Raw genomic sequence first — 15521 nt, forward strand, 5'->3', positions numbered from 1 at the left:
AAAAGAGCAGTCATGCCTGCTGAAGTCCTAGGAGTACGCAGAAGCAGTCGCCAGACCCGTCCTGCAGACAAAAACCAAGATTATCAAAGTACTCTAGATGAGGAACAGTCTTGAAAAGAGCAGCATGACAACTCCATGGAGAAACCTGACACTCCTGAGGTTCATGAAGAAACATCTGATACAGAGGAGACATTCTTTGCTGGAATAGCAAGTACTGGTCTATCTAACACAGACCTTCCAAGGACACTAAAGGAAGCCTTATCACGTCCGGATGGAGAATTATGGAAGTCTGCCTTGGAGGAGGAACTCCTAACTCTCAATACTAATGCAGTATATGACACTGTTCCACTTCCGAAGGGAGTGAAACCCATTACATCAAAACCTGTGTTCCGGATCAAGTTTGATCAAAACGGAAACATTGAGAGATACAAACTCCGGATTGTTGCACGAGGTTTTACTCAAAGGGAGGGAATTGATTACCAGGAGGTTTTTGCTCCGGTTGCAAACTTAGAGTCGATCTGAATTATTCTAGCCCTGGCAGCAAACTATGACCTAGAACTTGATTAAATGGACGTATCCACAGCTTATCTCAATGGAGAACTTGAAGAAGAACTATACATGCTTCCTCCAGGGGGTGTTCCTATCCAACCTGGATACTGCTGGAGGTTGAAGAAATCCATCTACGGATTAAAACAAGCTGGTTGTACATGGAACAAAACCTTTGATTGCAAGCTCCAGGAGCTCGGTTTCACAAGACTAAATGCAGAAACATGTCTTTATGTATTCCGGGACAACAAACAAATATGCTTTGTTGTTGTCTATGTAGATGGCCTCCTCCTAGGAGCTTCATCCCAAAAATTCATGGATATCACAAAAGCCAAACTCGAATCCATATTCAAAATGCAGGACCTTGAAGAAGCAAAATACATCCTTGGAATAGAAATCCAACGTGATCGTTCAAACAAAATAATATTTCTATTGCAATGTCAATACATTGACACAGTCCTGGAGCGTACTGGAATGAAGAACTGCAAACCAGTATGGACACCAATGGCCCATGGATCAAAACTCCTTGCAAATGCTCCAGGGGAAGATATTGTGCAACACAAGATGCATATTGAAGGGTGTCAAGTGTCATACCTCTCAATTGTAGGCTCCCTCATGTATGCCATGCTCAGAACCTGCCCAGACATTGCCTACGTCATTGGAATACTAAGCAGGCATAGCTCATCTCCAAGGAGCCATCACTGGGAAGCTGCAAAATGTGTCCTCCGATATCTGAAAGCAACCAGGGACATGGAACTACAATATGATGGCACAGATGTCTCCATGGACATGGATTTCTATGGATATTCAGATGCAGATTGGTCTGGAGACCCAGACACGTCTCGATCAACATCAGGCTTTGTTTTTATCACCATCCAAGGAGCAATCTCCTGGACAAGCAAAAGACAAAGCATGGTAGCTTTATCCTCCACGGAGTCAGAGTACATTGGATTGAGCAATGCTGGACAACACCTTGCATGGCTTCGGACATTTTTTGAAGAAATTGGACATGCTCAAAATGGACCTACAACATTGCACTGTGACAATCAAGCAGCTATTATTTTTACACGAGATCCACAGTTCTGTGCTAGCACAAAACACATTCAACGGAAATATCATTTTATCCGATGTCGATAATGGAAACTGCTGTTAGAAAACCACACACAAAACAAACTAACACACAATCCTCCCAGATTCCACGGAACTTGTTTATGGGCTTTGCCTCCTAGAACAGTGGAGTGGTCTGGTTGTTTGTGCGGTGGTACGTATAAAGATCCTTCAAAGTAAAACCCAGAGGTGTATGAGTGTGGGTTTTAAGGAGGAGGGATAGTTGAATTTATAGAAGGATAGGGGCTTTGTGACGAGTATAGACAAGCACTACCTTGCTAATTGTAGCACAAGGTAGGTTTGAGAACGACAATATGACGAGGTTCCCAGTGATAGCAGGCTCCTGATGCACAAACTGTAGTGCTCAGAAGGACTCTAATCGAAAGGGATGACAATGACTTCAAAAGTGGGAAGTGACGATGACAGCAGTTGACAGTGGTAGAAGTGGGAAGTGTTGTGACCACACTGGATCACAAGTAGCAGAGTAGTGAACTTGAGAGTAGAGAAGAAGTCTGGATTGGAGTTCTTGTTTTTTTTTACAAGGTAAAATACAGGGGTTTATATAGTAAAAGAAAAGTAGGCTATGCACAGTATAGCTGTGCAAAAAGAATGAGAAAGAATATGAAGGAAGGAATGTACGCTGACGAATCCTGCATAGGTAGTACAGGATAAGATGGTCAAAAAAAGGAAAAGAAAGGGATAGAACAATGAATGCTGTGAGTAATGTCACAGGTTTGTATAGCCATAAAGTAAAGTCCAATAGCAAAAAGAGAGCAGGAAAATCATGATGTCATGGGAAGATGCAGTAAAAAAAAAGGCAAGGCAAAACACTATCAGTATCAACACAGTTCCTTTATTGTCAGTCAGGCATTCTATAAAATATGTGTCCATAAAAATGATTCAAAAATCAAAAATAATCGCACTGTAAATGAATGTTCTGTTGAAGAAAAAGAAACTGGAGCCACCGGTCCACCACCTAGTCCAAATCCGACAGTTCCATGGCCTTACCAATGTATGGACTGGTTGTGTTGGACCACCTGATCAAATGAGGGAGGGAGAGGAGTAGTTCCAATTTGGAACAAGTGAGTCCCAGGCAGCGTGTGATAGGTGTAGCTGTAGCGGAGATGATGGACAAAAGATAAGTGTACCCAAGTGAATGGGACAGCGATGAACATGGGCGATGCAAGGGGATGAACCTTCTCCAGCTCAAAAACTACCCACCCACGCTCCAACCAGGTAAGACGAGCGACCGATGTTTTGATAGTATATGATGGTAGATCAACGTCATGAAGATGGACCTGTTGCCCTATTTGAACCGGCCGCCGGGGCTTTGCTGATATCAGCAGTGGCACGTGGTAGTCAACGGATCGGCGACGGAAGCGGATAGGAAGTGGTGACATCAGAAATGGTGGGGGTGCAAATAAGATGAGGAGGAGGAGGGTGGAGGTGACGAAAAAGTGGATTAGAATGGGGATCCAGAAACGACCGTCAGGTGAGAATAAAAAGGAGAGGAAGGGGCCCATGGTGGGGCTAGGCAAAGGAAGGGGAGTAAGGGAAACGACAAAAGCAAGGGCGCAATGCAATGTGTAGCCAGTGGCGATGCAAAAATTTGCTGAAATGCCGAAACGCGGAAAGTACCGAATGGAAAAGCAAAGGTGAGCGTGACTGGATTGCCTAATAGAGGTGGTGCTGATCAGCCACAAGTTCGAAAAAGGCAATATTAATTACTATTCCACGTGGCACTGTGCCTGTGTGGCGCAAAGGCGAGTCTTTTGAATATTCGCTTTGTTATTGACACCTGTCCATGCTACCAATTGTCACGACTTGAACCAGAAGCGCTAGTCTGAGCGCTAGTTTCCTTTTTTCATTTTCTTTGATATCTGATCACATGACAGATAAGATATGTTAAGCTGCTGCTTTAGCGCGGATAACATAATACGTAGTTATATCAGATCACGTGACCATCACGTGACGTAAGCCTAGAACCATTACAAAGAACATCAGTCAGCGCCTCATGGCTGCTGCATGTTAGCTCAGTCAGCGCCTCATGGCTGACTTTCAGAAATATATATATAGTAGACCATCATGTACATACTTTCCTCAGTTGTTGATTAATTCTCAATCGATACCTTGTAACGCTACTTGTTTGATTTGAACCTTCGTCCCTCCGTTAGTTCGGTAAAGGGGATAAGGGTTTTACACAATCAACAACTGCCACAAGTACCGTTTATGAATATAACAGCAACAATCCTAACCACCATCATCGTCACCATCATCATCATCTTCCTCATCCTAAACCTACTCAAACGATCAAACCAAACTACCACTACCCTCCCACTTCATCACCTACCCACTCGCCCCGGCACCATTTTATCATTTTTCCCTGCCAACATCTCTCCCTCCTCATCCCAAGACTCGTTCGTAACCATCCCCCTGTAAATACATTTTATATCACTATAATCTCTTTGGTGTGGAACCATTGGGATTTTCTCGGTTTTACATAGTTTCATTTTCGATTTCCTCTGACCAGGCCGCGCATTTGCGTCCGCCAGTCGGGAGAAGGACTGAAAGCCTAATAAGCTGGTCACATTGGGACAACTGTTCGGACCCCAATTTATCACTATACCTTTTACATAAAATTCGTAAAATACAAAAATAGTTACCATACATACATAGTCAGTAGTGGGCTGAAGAGGACCACTTTGACTCAAAGAGAAAAGATAGACTACTAGGATCTTAGAAAGCGGTGTATCGATCCAGCTTATCACTGGTGAACTCCTTTCTATGCTTAGTAGAGATTTTTACATTTGGATCGGAGAGCAACACATTTACTCTCAAGACTACGTATTCAGAGGGCAATTCCCCCTACCAGAAATAGAACCCATCAGAATCCCATCCCCTTTGATTAAATCCGAAACTCCCCCTCCTCCCCAACTCACATTCAATGTCAAACCTAGAATATCGCGATCTGCCCGAGCCATCCAACAGCACGGACAGTGCATTTACCAGAGAAATGATGGATTCATTACCCAGAATAGACACTCCCCCCCCGAAAGAAGCGCGATTGGAAGCATACGTAAAACAAGAAGTAGAAAAAGCAATAAGACAAACACAAATGCACTACCAATCACAGCTAGACGAGGCGCTCAAAGAAGTGAACGTCTTGCAAAGAAAATTAAAGAGACAGATACCGCCACCTCCAGAAAAGGTGGAAAGAAGTAGAACGGCACTGGAGAAACCCGAGAACTTCTCCGGAGATAAGAAAAAGTATAGGGCCTTTAGAGAGTCCTTATTACTACATTTTGAAGACGATGCCGTATATTTCCAAGATGACCGAAAAAAGATAAGCTTTGTGCTATCTTTTATGAAAGAAGGAGAAGCCGCGGCCTTCCGAACCGATTGGCTAGAAAACCGAGTCGACGCCCAACAGCTGGGGCTCGATATTACAAACACATACGGAAGTTGGCCGTATTTTGCGGACAAAATGGAAGAAAGGTTCAAGGACAGTTTTGAGAAAGAAACTGCAAAGAACAAAATATTGACCCTGAGACAGGGCAATGAAACCGCCCAAGCCTTCTTTGAAAGGTTTGAGGAAAAGAAAAGATGGGCAGGATATACAAATAGGATAAACGAAGAGTTCCTAATATCTCTACTCAGAAGGAACATGAACAAGCCGCTAGTAGACAGGGTGATCTACGGCGGGCATATTCCCAGAGATTACCAAGAGTGGAAGAGGGAACTCATCAGGATAGACTATATTTGGAGAGAGAGAGAAAAAGAGAAGAAAGGTTCCGATACCGGGAAGAGACCCTATTCGGAACAAAAGAAAGAAGGAGAGAAGAAGAGAGACGGAACCGGATATACCTATACCGGTGGCGGAGAAAGAATGGAGGTGGACAAAGCAAAGTTCCGCACTGAGGGACGATGCTACCGATGCGGAGAAAAGGGACATAGAAGCTTCGAGTGCAAAGACGCACAAAAAAAGAAGCCACAATTTAATGTCCGAGAGTTCTTAGAAAAGATGACGAAAGAGGAAAGGGAAAAACTCCTTGAGGGTTTTTAAAGAGGCCAGCGGTACCGCATCGACCGACTGAGCCTAAAGACGTTTCGAATCGATTTCTTCCTCTAACTGTAGATACATATGACTCAGAATTGTTACGCTGCAGCTTTAGCGTGGATGACAATAAAACTATTTCCACTCAGACAAAGAAAGAAATCCGAAACGAAAAAGATGCAACTAGAGTAAAAGCGGCGCAGAGTGATAAGACATCCGCAGTTTCGACGGCGGGCGAATCACTAAAAAGCGCAGCATTTACGATAGAACCTAAGATTCCTACACCCGATGCGGCGAGCTCTACGGAGAAAAACGCAGCAGAGACTGTAGAAGAGAGGTCAGGAGCCCCTCTAAAAAAACCTAGAACAGAAGTCTGGACCCCAGAATGGGTAGTAGACAGGCTAAGAGACCAAAAGGAAGAAAGATCCATTGGGATTCTGAGTGCCTGGACACATAAAAAGAGAGCGAGAGAAGTAACCCGGGAAACGATAAAAGAAATCAACCGGTTACCAAAAGTAGAAGCTATACAAGCGATCATAGAAATTGCCTCCCCAAAAAAGTACATTAGGGGCACCCAAGGCAATCAAATGAACGTAAAATGTAAGCTTACTACATTAGATACTCTCCAATCAGAAACAGTCGAAGCACTATTGGATAGTGGATGCACGGGGAGTTGCATCGACTCCCAATTTGTGAAAGACAAAAGATATGAGACAAGGAAGATACCGAGACCTATTCCAGTCTATAATGCAGATGGAACTCTTAATAAAAACGGAGCCATCAATGAATTTGTAATACTACTCATGGAAATCGACGGACACGTCGAGAAGATACATCTTGCCGTAACCAATCTGGGTAACGGAAAAATGTTTCTAGGACATGAGTGGTTGAACAAACATAATCCTAAAATAGACTGGAAAGAATTGAAGTTGACCTTTGAAAGATGTCCTGAAGAATGCAGACCGAGAATCCGAATCTCTGATCCAGAGGAGGATCCGGAAATATTCTTCGAGGAACTAAGAGAAGACGAGAGGATGATACAGGTGAATCTCCATAATTTCGAAGATGCCACGATCGACGATCAATATTATCATATCAGAGCCCAAGGCACAATGGCACAGAAGCTAGCAGAAGCCGCAGGCAAAGATCGAAAAGAAGGAGGATTCGAAAAGATAGTGCCAAAACACCTTCATCAATACAAAGACGTATTTGATAAAAAGGAGTTTGACACTTCAGTCACCCCCAAAACATAAGCATTTAGCTTCAACTATCTGTGTAAATGTATAAAGCTAAGAGCTTGTTTTTCCTGGTATCATCCCAAGTGCTCCAGCAAGGATGGGATCATCCCAGAAGTGGGATAATACCACCCTTCTGGGATTTTCCCATGGTATCAGACCATTTGTTATGGTGGGATAATCCCATTAGATGGGATAATCCCAGACATTTGCCACATGTCACATGGTGTCAGGGGGGCTTTACTGCAAAAATAGTTCCTGCATAAATGTAGCCAACATCAATACATTATCAATAGTACTAATAGCCATGAAGCAGAATACAATACTACCTGCTTTCATCATTTATAACATATATACAAATTTCAAATGGTGTTTACTCTCAATTGAACCTTAATTTGTCCAGCTTCTAGTGTAATATCATATACTATAGATTGATGGAGGAGACTTTGACCAAAGGTTAGTGTAACTAATTGTGACGTATAACCATTTACAAATTAACCTGATTTAATTCAGTTGATTAGGAGATAATTCAACCATATCTCTTTTCCTTAACTGACTATATAACTTTGTCATTCCTACTTATCATATAATTTACTGCATATCACAAAGTAGATTTATCTACCCTGGATTTCTATCAATGTTACTTAAAATGGCTTATAGTCAAAGGAATACAAGATGTTTGACAATACCAAGCATATACATCTGCAGGATTACAATACCTCTCATTCAGGCTCATCCAACTTTAAATAATGTAACACTCTTGCAACCAGGCAAAGATATGTCACAAATCCATTTAATGTGCTGATCCAAAAGATATGATATTTTTTTGAATTGTGCAGCTTTATCCAAGTGCCTGAACTGAAAAATGCACAAAGATACCAGTCCGAGTAAGTACTACATATTCATTATCCTTCCCTCTGCTGCATCATTGTCAAAGGCAGAACATGTCTTGCATGAGACAAATTGCTGGCTCTTTGTGGCAGCCCAGCATCCACAAGCCAACACCCATTTTATCCACTATATGTCCCCACGCATACAATTGATTATAAATTTTTGTGAAAACAAAAATGGCTGAAAGGTGTGCTCTGCATGCTTATGCAATTTCATGTGACTTGGGATGAACCTACGTGAGGGCTACTCTGAATCACTGTCCCAGTTCAACCTTAGGTTCATCCAGGTCCTACCATAACATAATAATTGGTTTACAAACAAAATACTGCAACATGTAAAAAATGGAAACTGCTGGAAAAGGACAATAATATTTTAAGCTGCTGGGAACTTACCTATGATTATATGTTACAGAATAACCTTAGTGCATTTCAGGAGTATACTCCCCTGTCATGCTGAGTCACCAGCAGCCTAAGCATGCTATTCGATAATTCTGTTCCTGTTGTGGGATCTCCCTGTCCTATTCTGACTCAGGGTGATCTTGTCCCCTGCTTGGATTTGTCTGTGATGTAGTGAGATGATCCTATGTAATTTGGAGATTTTTCTAGATCAGATTGAACTGGAATGATCCCATCTCTTTCCAAGACTTTCCTTGGCTGGTTTGGGATGATGCTTTACCCTTCAGGCATTGGTCCATATCAAATTGTGATGATCCCATCCCATTTGGTATTTGTCCACATTTAACTGGGATCATCCCCTTTTTTGCTGGGATTTTCCCAGATTGGTTTGAGATGACCCTATCCCCCCTTGGTATTTGTCCATGTTGAACTGAGATTTTCCCAGATTGATTTGGGATCATCCCATCCTCTTTTGGTATTTGTCCATGTTGAGCTGGGATCATCCCATCTCTGGCTGGGATTTTCCCAGAGTGGATTGGGATCATCCCGTCCTCTTTTGGTATTTGTCCATGTTGAGCTGGGATCATCCCATCTCTGGCTGGGATTTTCCCAGAGTGGATTGGGATCATCCCATCCTCTTTGGTATTTGTCCATGTTAAGCTGGGATTTTCCCAGATTCAATTGGGATCATCCCATCCTATTTTGGTATTTGTCCATGTTCAACTGGGATCATCCCATCCTCTTTTGGTATTTGTCCATGTTAAACTGGTATCATCCCATCTCTTGCTGGGATTTTCCCAGATTCAATTGGGATCATCCCATCCTCTTTTGGTATTTGTCCATGCTTAACTGGGATCATCCCATCTCTTGCTGGGATTTTCCCATATTGGTTTGGGATCATCCCATCTCATTTGGTATTTGTCCATGCTTAACTGGGATTTTCCCAGATTGGTTTGGGATCATCCCAGATTGGCTTGGGATTATCCCATCCTCTTTTGGTATCTGTCCATGTTGAGCTGGGATTGTCCCATCCTCTTTTGGTATCTGTCCATGTTGAGCTGGGATTGTCCCATCCTCTTTTGGTATTTGTCCATGTTAAACTGGTATCATCCCATCTCTTGCTGGGATTTTCCCAGATTCAATTGGGATCATCCCATCCTCTTTTGGTATTTGTCCATGCTTAACTGGGATCATCCCATCTCTTGCTGGGATTTTCCCATATTGGTTTGGGATCATCCCATCTCATTTGGTATTTGTCCATGCTTAACTGGGATTTTCCCAGATTGGTTTGGGATCATCCCAGATTGGCTTGGGATTATCCCATCCTCTTGTGGTATTTGTCCACATTGAGCTGGGATCATCCCATCCCTTTATGGTATTTGTCCATATTGAACTGGGATGATCCCATCCCTTTATGGTATTTGTCCATATTGAACTGGGATGATCCCATCCCTTTATGGTATTTGTCCATATTGAACTGGGATGGTCCCACCCCCTTCTGGTATTTGTCCATGTGAGAAGTGGGTAACCCCATGTTACGTGGGGACATGTACAGATTTAACTGGGATGATCACACCCTATTTCAGGGATTTGTCCAGATCAGTGTGGGATGATCCTCAGTAAAAAAAATCAAAAGTTGGGCAATGTCAATGGTCAGAATCAGTTTTGAAGGAAATTACCTGAGTTCTACATATTGCCATAAAAATGATAATCCAAAAAGAGTGGTGTGAGACAGCATCACTATCATATGAGAGACAGAGAATGTTGGCAGAAACCTTACTTGGCATGAAAAAATATTTTCCGGATTCATTTCAATTTCTCAAGAATCTAAAAAAAGAATACCTTTACAGCACTCAGATTCTTTGTGGACTTAGATACTGTACTATACACAGTCAGCATATAGGCACCAGTCACCCCTTAGACCTTCAGCTGGTAGCTCCCAGAAATGGCACAACTCAAGGTATTAAATACCTAAGCAGTGCCTAATTAATCCTCACACTCAAGTCATCTAGTGTAGGAGTATCAAAATGGAGATCTTGTGTATTATACTGTACATAGCAAGCATCCCCCTCTCCCCATAGACCTTCAGCCAGCAGCCCCCAGGAACCACTCTCAGAGAATGTACAATATAAGGTATCAAATACCTTGGTAGTGCCACAAAAGTGGTAAATTCATGTTTTTGCAAGAACATGACTTTATGTTTCTTTTTACTATGTTTTACTTTCTACAAGGTCAGGATTTTCCTCACAGAATATGCCAGATCTAGTGTAAATCTAATATTCGATGTCCTTCTGCAGATTACTTTGTTGTCACAGCATTTGTGTTGTGTTTCCTAGTTTTTACTTCAGTTAAGGGTATAATAAACCTTGCAAAAAAGCAGAACTCACATATCACATCTATCAGCAAGGACAACAGCATCTTTCTAGTGTATGGTTCCTGCAATTGATTATATCTAGAAATTGATAATGTTTTACATTTAAAAAAAAGGGAATGCTTCTCCCCAAATTTGCAGTAAGCTACAATGAGGAACTTGTAACTCATATATTTCAAAATAGTCTTGATTATATTGGGCTAAAGTACCATTATTCAGGTGGAAAAGACTGGAAATATCTTCACTAGTTGGCCCAGCATTCTCACATGTTAGTATTAGCACCAATCCCCCTGATACCATGTGACATGTGACAGGTTATTGGGATTATCCCATCTGAGGGATAATCCCACTATGGTACATGGTCTGATACCATGGGAAAATCCCAGAAGGGTGGTATTATTCCGCTTCTGGGATGATCCCATCCTTGCTGGAGCACTTGGGATGATACCAGGAAAAACAAGCTCTTAGCTTTATACATTTACACAGATAGTTGAAGCTAAATGCTTATGTTTTGGGGGTGACTGAAGTGGAGTTTGACACATTACCTGAAAAAAGGCAATGGGATCACGCAATCGAACTAATACCGGGAGATCACTCCCTAGATTGCAAGATCTATCCATTGGCAAGAGGAGAGCAAGAAGAGCTAGATGCATTCCTAAAAGAGAATCTAGAATCGGGACGGATAAGACCATTGAAGTCCCCATTCGCATCACCATTCTTCTTCATTAAAAAGAAAGACGGGAAGTTGAGACCAGTTCAAGATTATAGGAAGCTAAACGATATCACTATCAAAAATAGATATCCACTTCCGTTGATCGGGGAACTAGTAGACAAATTGAGTGGAGCAAAATACTTCACAAAATTGGATGTAAGATGGGGATATAACAATATCCGAATGAGAGCAGGAGACGAGCATAAGGCGGTGTTTAGGACAAACCGGGGATTATTCGAACCATTAGTCATGTTCTTCGGACTGACAAATTCCCCCGCCACGTTCCAAATGATGATGAACACGCTTTTCAAAGAGTTGATAGATGAAGGATTAGTGATCATATATCTAGACGATATCATGATATTCACAAAGGATATAGAAACGCACCGAGCAACGACGCAATGTGTGTTGGAAATCCTAAGAAAGAATCATCTCTATCTAAAACCAGAGAAATGCGATTTTGAACAGACAGAAGTAGAATACCTGGGACTGATCATCTCAGAGAACGAAATTTGCATGGATCCGGTAAAAGTAGAAGGAATTAGCAAATGGCCAGAATGCAAAAATAAAAAGGATATACAGGCATTTTTGGGATTTGTAAATTTCTATCGAAGATTCATAGAAGGCTTCGGGGAAGTAGCCAAACCATTGACCAAGTTAACGGGAAAAGAGGACTTCATTTGGGGAAATGAACAACAAGAAGCGTTTAACACATTAAAACAACGTGTAGCTTCAGCCCCAGTGTTAGCTCTCCCAGTACCACATGGCCAATACAAAGTAGAAGCGGACAATAGTGACTTCACTATGGGTGCTGTCTTATCACAAAGACAAAAGGATGACTGGAAGCCAATTGCATACCTCTCCAAAGCGTTAAACCCCACAGAACGCAATTACGAGATCTATGACAAAGAACTTCTTGCCATCATGACGGCACTTAACGAATGGAGACATTACTTAATAGACGCAGAAGAGGAATTTGAGATATGGACAGATCATCAAAATCTGCTGCATTTCAAAGAACCAAAGAAGTTGAACAGGAGACAGGCGCGGTGGATGACGGAGTTGAGCCAGTATCATTTCACGATACATCATATGCCAGGAAGGAAGCATATAAAGGCAGATCTTCTCTCGAGGCGATCGGATCATAACAAAGGAGAAAATGACAACGAAGACGTCGTGCTACTGGATGAGAAACTATTTGTAAGAATGACTCTCTCTCCAGAACAAAGACAAAAGATCGCAGACAGTCAAGAGGAAGAATTGGAGATTTCAAAGTGGATTACAAAGAGAAAAGGAAATGTAGATGAGCTGATAAAAAAGATGAAAGGAAAGATAGAGAGGAGAGAGGATGGTTGGCTAGACGAAGATGGTTGCATAGTATTCAAAGGCAGGATCTATGTACCGAAAGATGCTGCGTTAAGGGAAGAGATTATCCGACGACACCACGACTCTGTTATTGCAGGTCATCCAGGAAGATATAAGACAAAGGAGTTAATCACTCGACAATACTGGTGGCCTTACATGGACAGAGATATCACAAGATACGTAGATGGATGCGAAGTCTGCCAAAGGACTAAGACAGACCATAAAAAGAAAGCAGCACCGCTTCATCCAAACGAGATCCCGGATAAACCTTGGCAGATCATATCAGTAGATCTGATCGGACCGCTACCAGAATCAAATGGATATAACATGATAATGGTAGTAGTAGATCGATTTACCAAAATGATCAAGGTAATTCCCACACAGATGGAGATCACATCAGAAGGAGTGGCACGACTATTTAGAGATCATGTATTCAGAAACCACGGCATACCCGAAAAGATCATCTCAGATCGGGGACCGCAATTCGTTTCAAAATTCATGAAAGATCTACATACGCTTCTTCAGATAAAAGCGAACCCATCAACGGCTTGGCATCCAAAAACGGATGGACAGACGGAGAGGATCAATCAAGAGATAGAACAGTATCTCAGAATCTTCGTAAACCATAAACAAGATGATTGGGCGGAATGGCTTACCCTAGCAGAATTCTCTTACAATAACAAACAACATTCTGCGACGGGATATAGCCCGTTCTACCTGAATCATGGACATCATCCGAGAACACAGGAAGTAGTGAAAGTGGGGGTAAAGAACGAAAATGCAGAAGATTTCGTAAAGAGAATGACAGAAACCAGGAAGAGAGCAGAAGAATCGCTGCAAAAGGCAGCTGAACAGATGAAGAAGCAGTACGATAAGAAGAAAAGAGAAGCAGTGGAATATAGAGTAGGAGATAAGGTGTACGTAGAAGCGACCAATATCTCAACAGATCGACCAGCCAAGAAACTGGACGATAAGAGACACGGTCCGTTTGAAATACTGGAAAAGATAGGCGAATCGGCCTATAAACTAGCGCTACCACTGACATGGCGGCCTATTCATCCAGTTTTCAACGAGATAAAGCTTACACCGTACAAAGAACCACAGTTCCCTTCCCAACAGAAACCTAAACCGATACCGCCGGTAATAGTAGATGGACAAGAAGAATACGAAGTCGAAGAAGTTCTAGACTCACGCCTAAAACGAGGGAAATTGGAATACTTAGTACACTGGAAGAACTATCCAAAAGAGGAACGCACGTGGGAACCCGAACAACACCTAAACAACTCACCCGACAAAGTAAAAACATTCCACGATAACAACCCTAGTGCACCCCGACGGATCCAATTTCAATTACATTTCCAACCCTTCGAAAACTTCACAACGACTAGAGTCCGAAAACAATTGTTTAATTGGGAAAACGGAAAGATGGACCCCTACTTTCGGGACGAAAGTCCTAAGGAGGGGGTAATGTCACGACTTGAACCAGAAGCGCTAGTCTGAGCGCTAGTTTCCTTTTTTCATTTTCTTTGATATCTGATCACATGACAGATAAGATATGTTAAGCTGCTGCTTTAGCGCGGATAACATAATACGTAGTTATATCAGATCACGTGACCATCACGTGACGTAAGCCTAGAACCATTACAAAGAACATCAGTCAGCGCCTCATGGCTGCTGCATGTTAGCTCAGTCAGCGCCTCATGGCTGACTTTCAGAAACATATATATAGTAGACCATCATGTACATACTTTCCTCAGTTGTTGATTAATTCTCAATCGATACCTTGTAACGCTACTTGTTTGATTTGAACCTTCGTCCCTCCGTTAGTTCGGTAAAGGGGATAAGGGTTTTACACCAATCAACTTTGGTGCATGACACCGAGATGACTTAGTATCAAAGGGAGAGGCAGTAATCAGATATGTTCCTACAGGAGATATGGTTGCCGACATTCTCACTAAACCCCTCACTCACAAAAAATACTGGAAATTCTCTAAAGCTATGGGACTACGGTTGCACTCGAGTGGGAGTGACAAAAACGGATAAACCCAGTCTCTGCCAAAGCAGCCATTGTTCTCCATGGAGCATAGCCACCACTCCATGGAGTCACCATTGTTCTCCTAGGAGTCATTATACTGTAGCAAGTAACACCTCTGACTACAAGTAGTAGGGGGTTTAGTATAGAAGTACCTCAGTCATTTCTATAGCCTCTCAGGCAGCGGCTGAGTTTCACTTAGTTTTATTACTGTTTATGTAACAACCAAGAGTTAGTTACTCTGGCGCACACAGGAACACACTGTAAAGGTAGTGGATGGGGAGTGGTTACCCCTTAGGCTGCAGAGAGTTTGTTGGTTAACAATAGGAGGACTCGCTGAGGAGTCTCCTTGATCTATTGGGGTATTTATACTAATACAGAGTGTTTGTACCTATGTTCTGTACAGTTGATAAAAGCAGTGGCTGATGATGTCAGAGGGCGCAGCCCGTGTGACCAGCTCCACTGCGTGAGAGAGTTTGTGTCTAAAAGAAGAATAAAGGCAGCGCTGTGCGAGAAGGTGGAGTTAGAACGAAAAAGGAAAGTGCCACATGGCACGGAGTGTGAACTATAGTAAAAAGGTTAAAGTGGAGAATGAAAATCAAAGGAAAGGTCCAAAAATTGTGTTATCGTAACAATTTACTAAGGTATGGTCTTATATGACCATAGTAGTATGTTATAGTATGGTTTCTGTTACAATAACACAAATTTTCGGACTTTCCCTTTACTTTTACTAACTCACTGCATCTTAAGGGGTAACCACTCCCTCTTCATTTTCTCTATAATGTGTTCCTGTGTGCGCCAGAGTTTTTCTTG

The 15521-nt window shown here is 42.2% G+C and overlaps 1 protein-coding gene across 1 annotated transcript; it reads left to right on the plus strand.

Moving 5' to 3' along the window:
* Positions 1-5368: 5368 nt before the first annotated feature.
* SERLADRAFT_404169 (uncharacterized protein) lies at positions 5369-5716 on the plus strand (the record flags this gene model as incomplete). The annotated part of the gene is made up of 1 exon (XM_007324655.1): positions 5369-5716. A coding segment is annotated over one exon (348 nt), but the record flags the coding sequence as incomplete, so codon positions are not given.
* Between the last annotated feature and the right edge of the window lie 9805 nt (positions 5717-15521).

This window comes from Serpula lacrymans (assembly GCF_000218685.1).
Source record: "Serpula lacrymans var. lacrymans S7.9 unplaced genomic scaffold SERLAscaffold_20, whole genome shotgun sequence".
Classification (NCBI taxonomy): Eukaryota; Fungi; Basidiomycota; class Agaricomycetes; order Boletales; family Serpulaceae; genus Serpula; species Serpula lacrymans.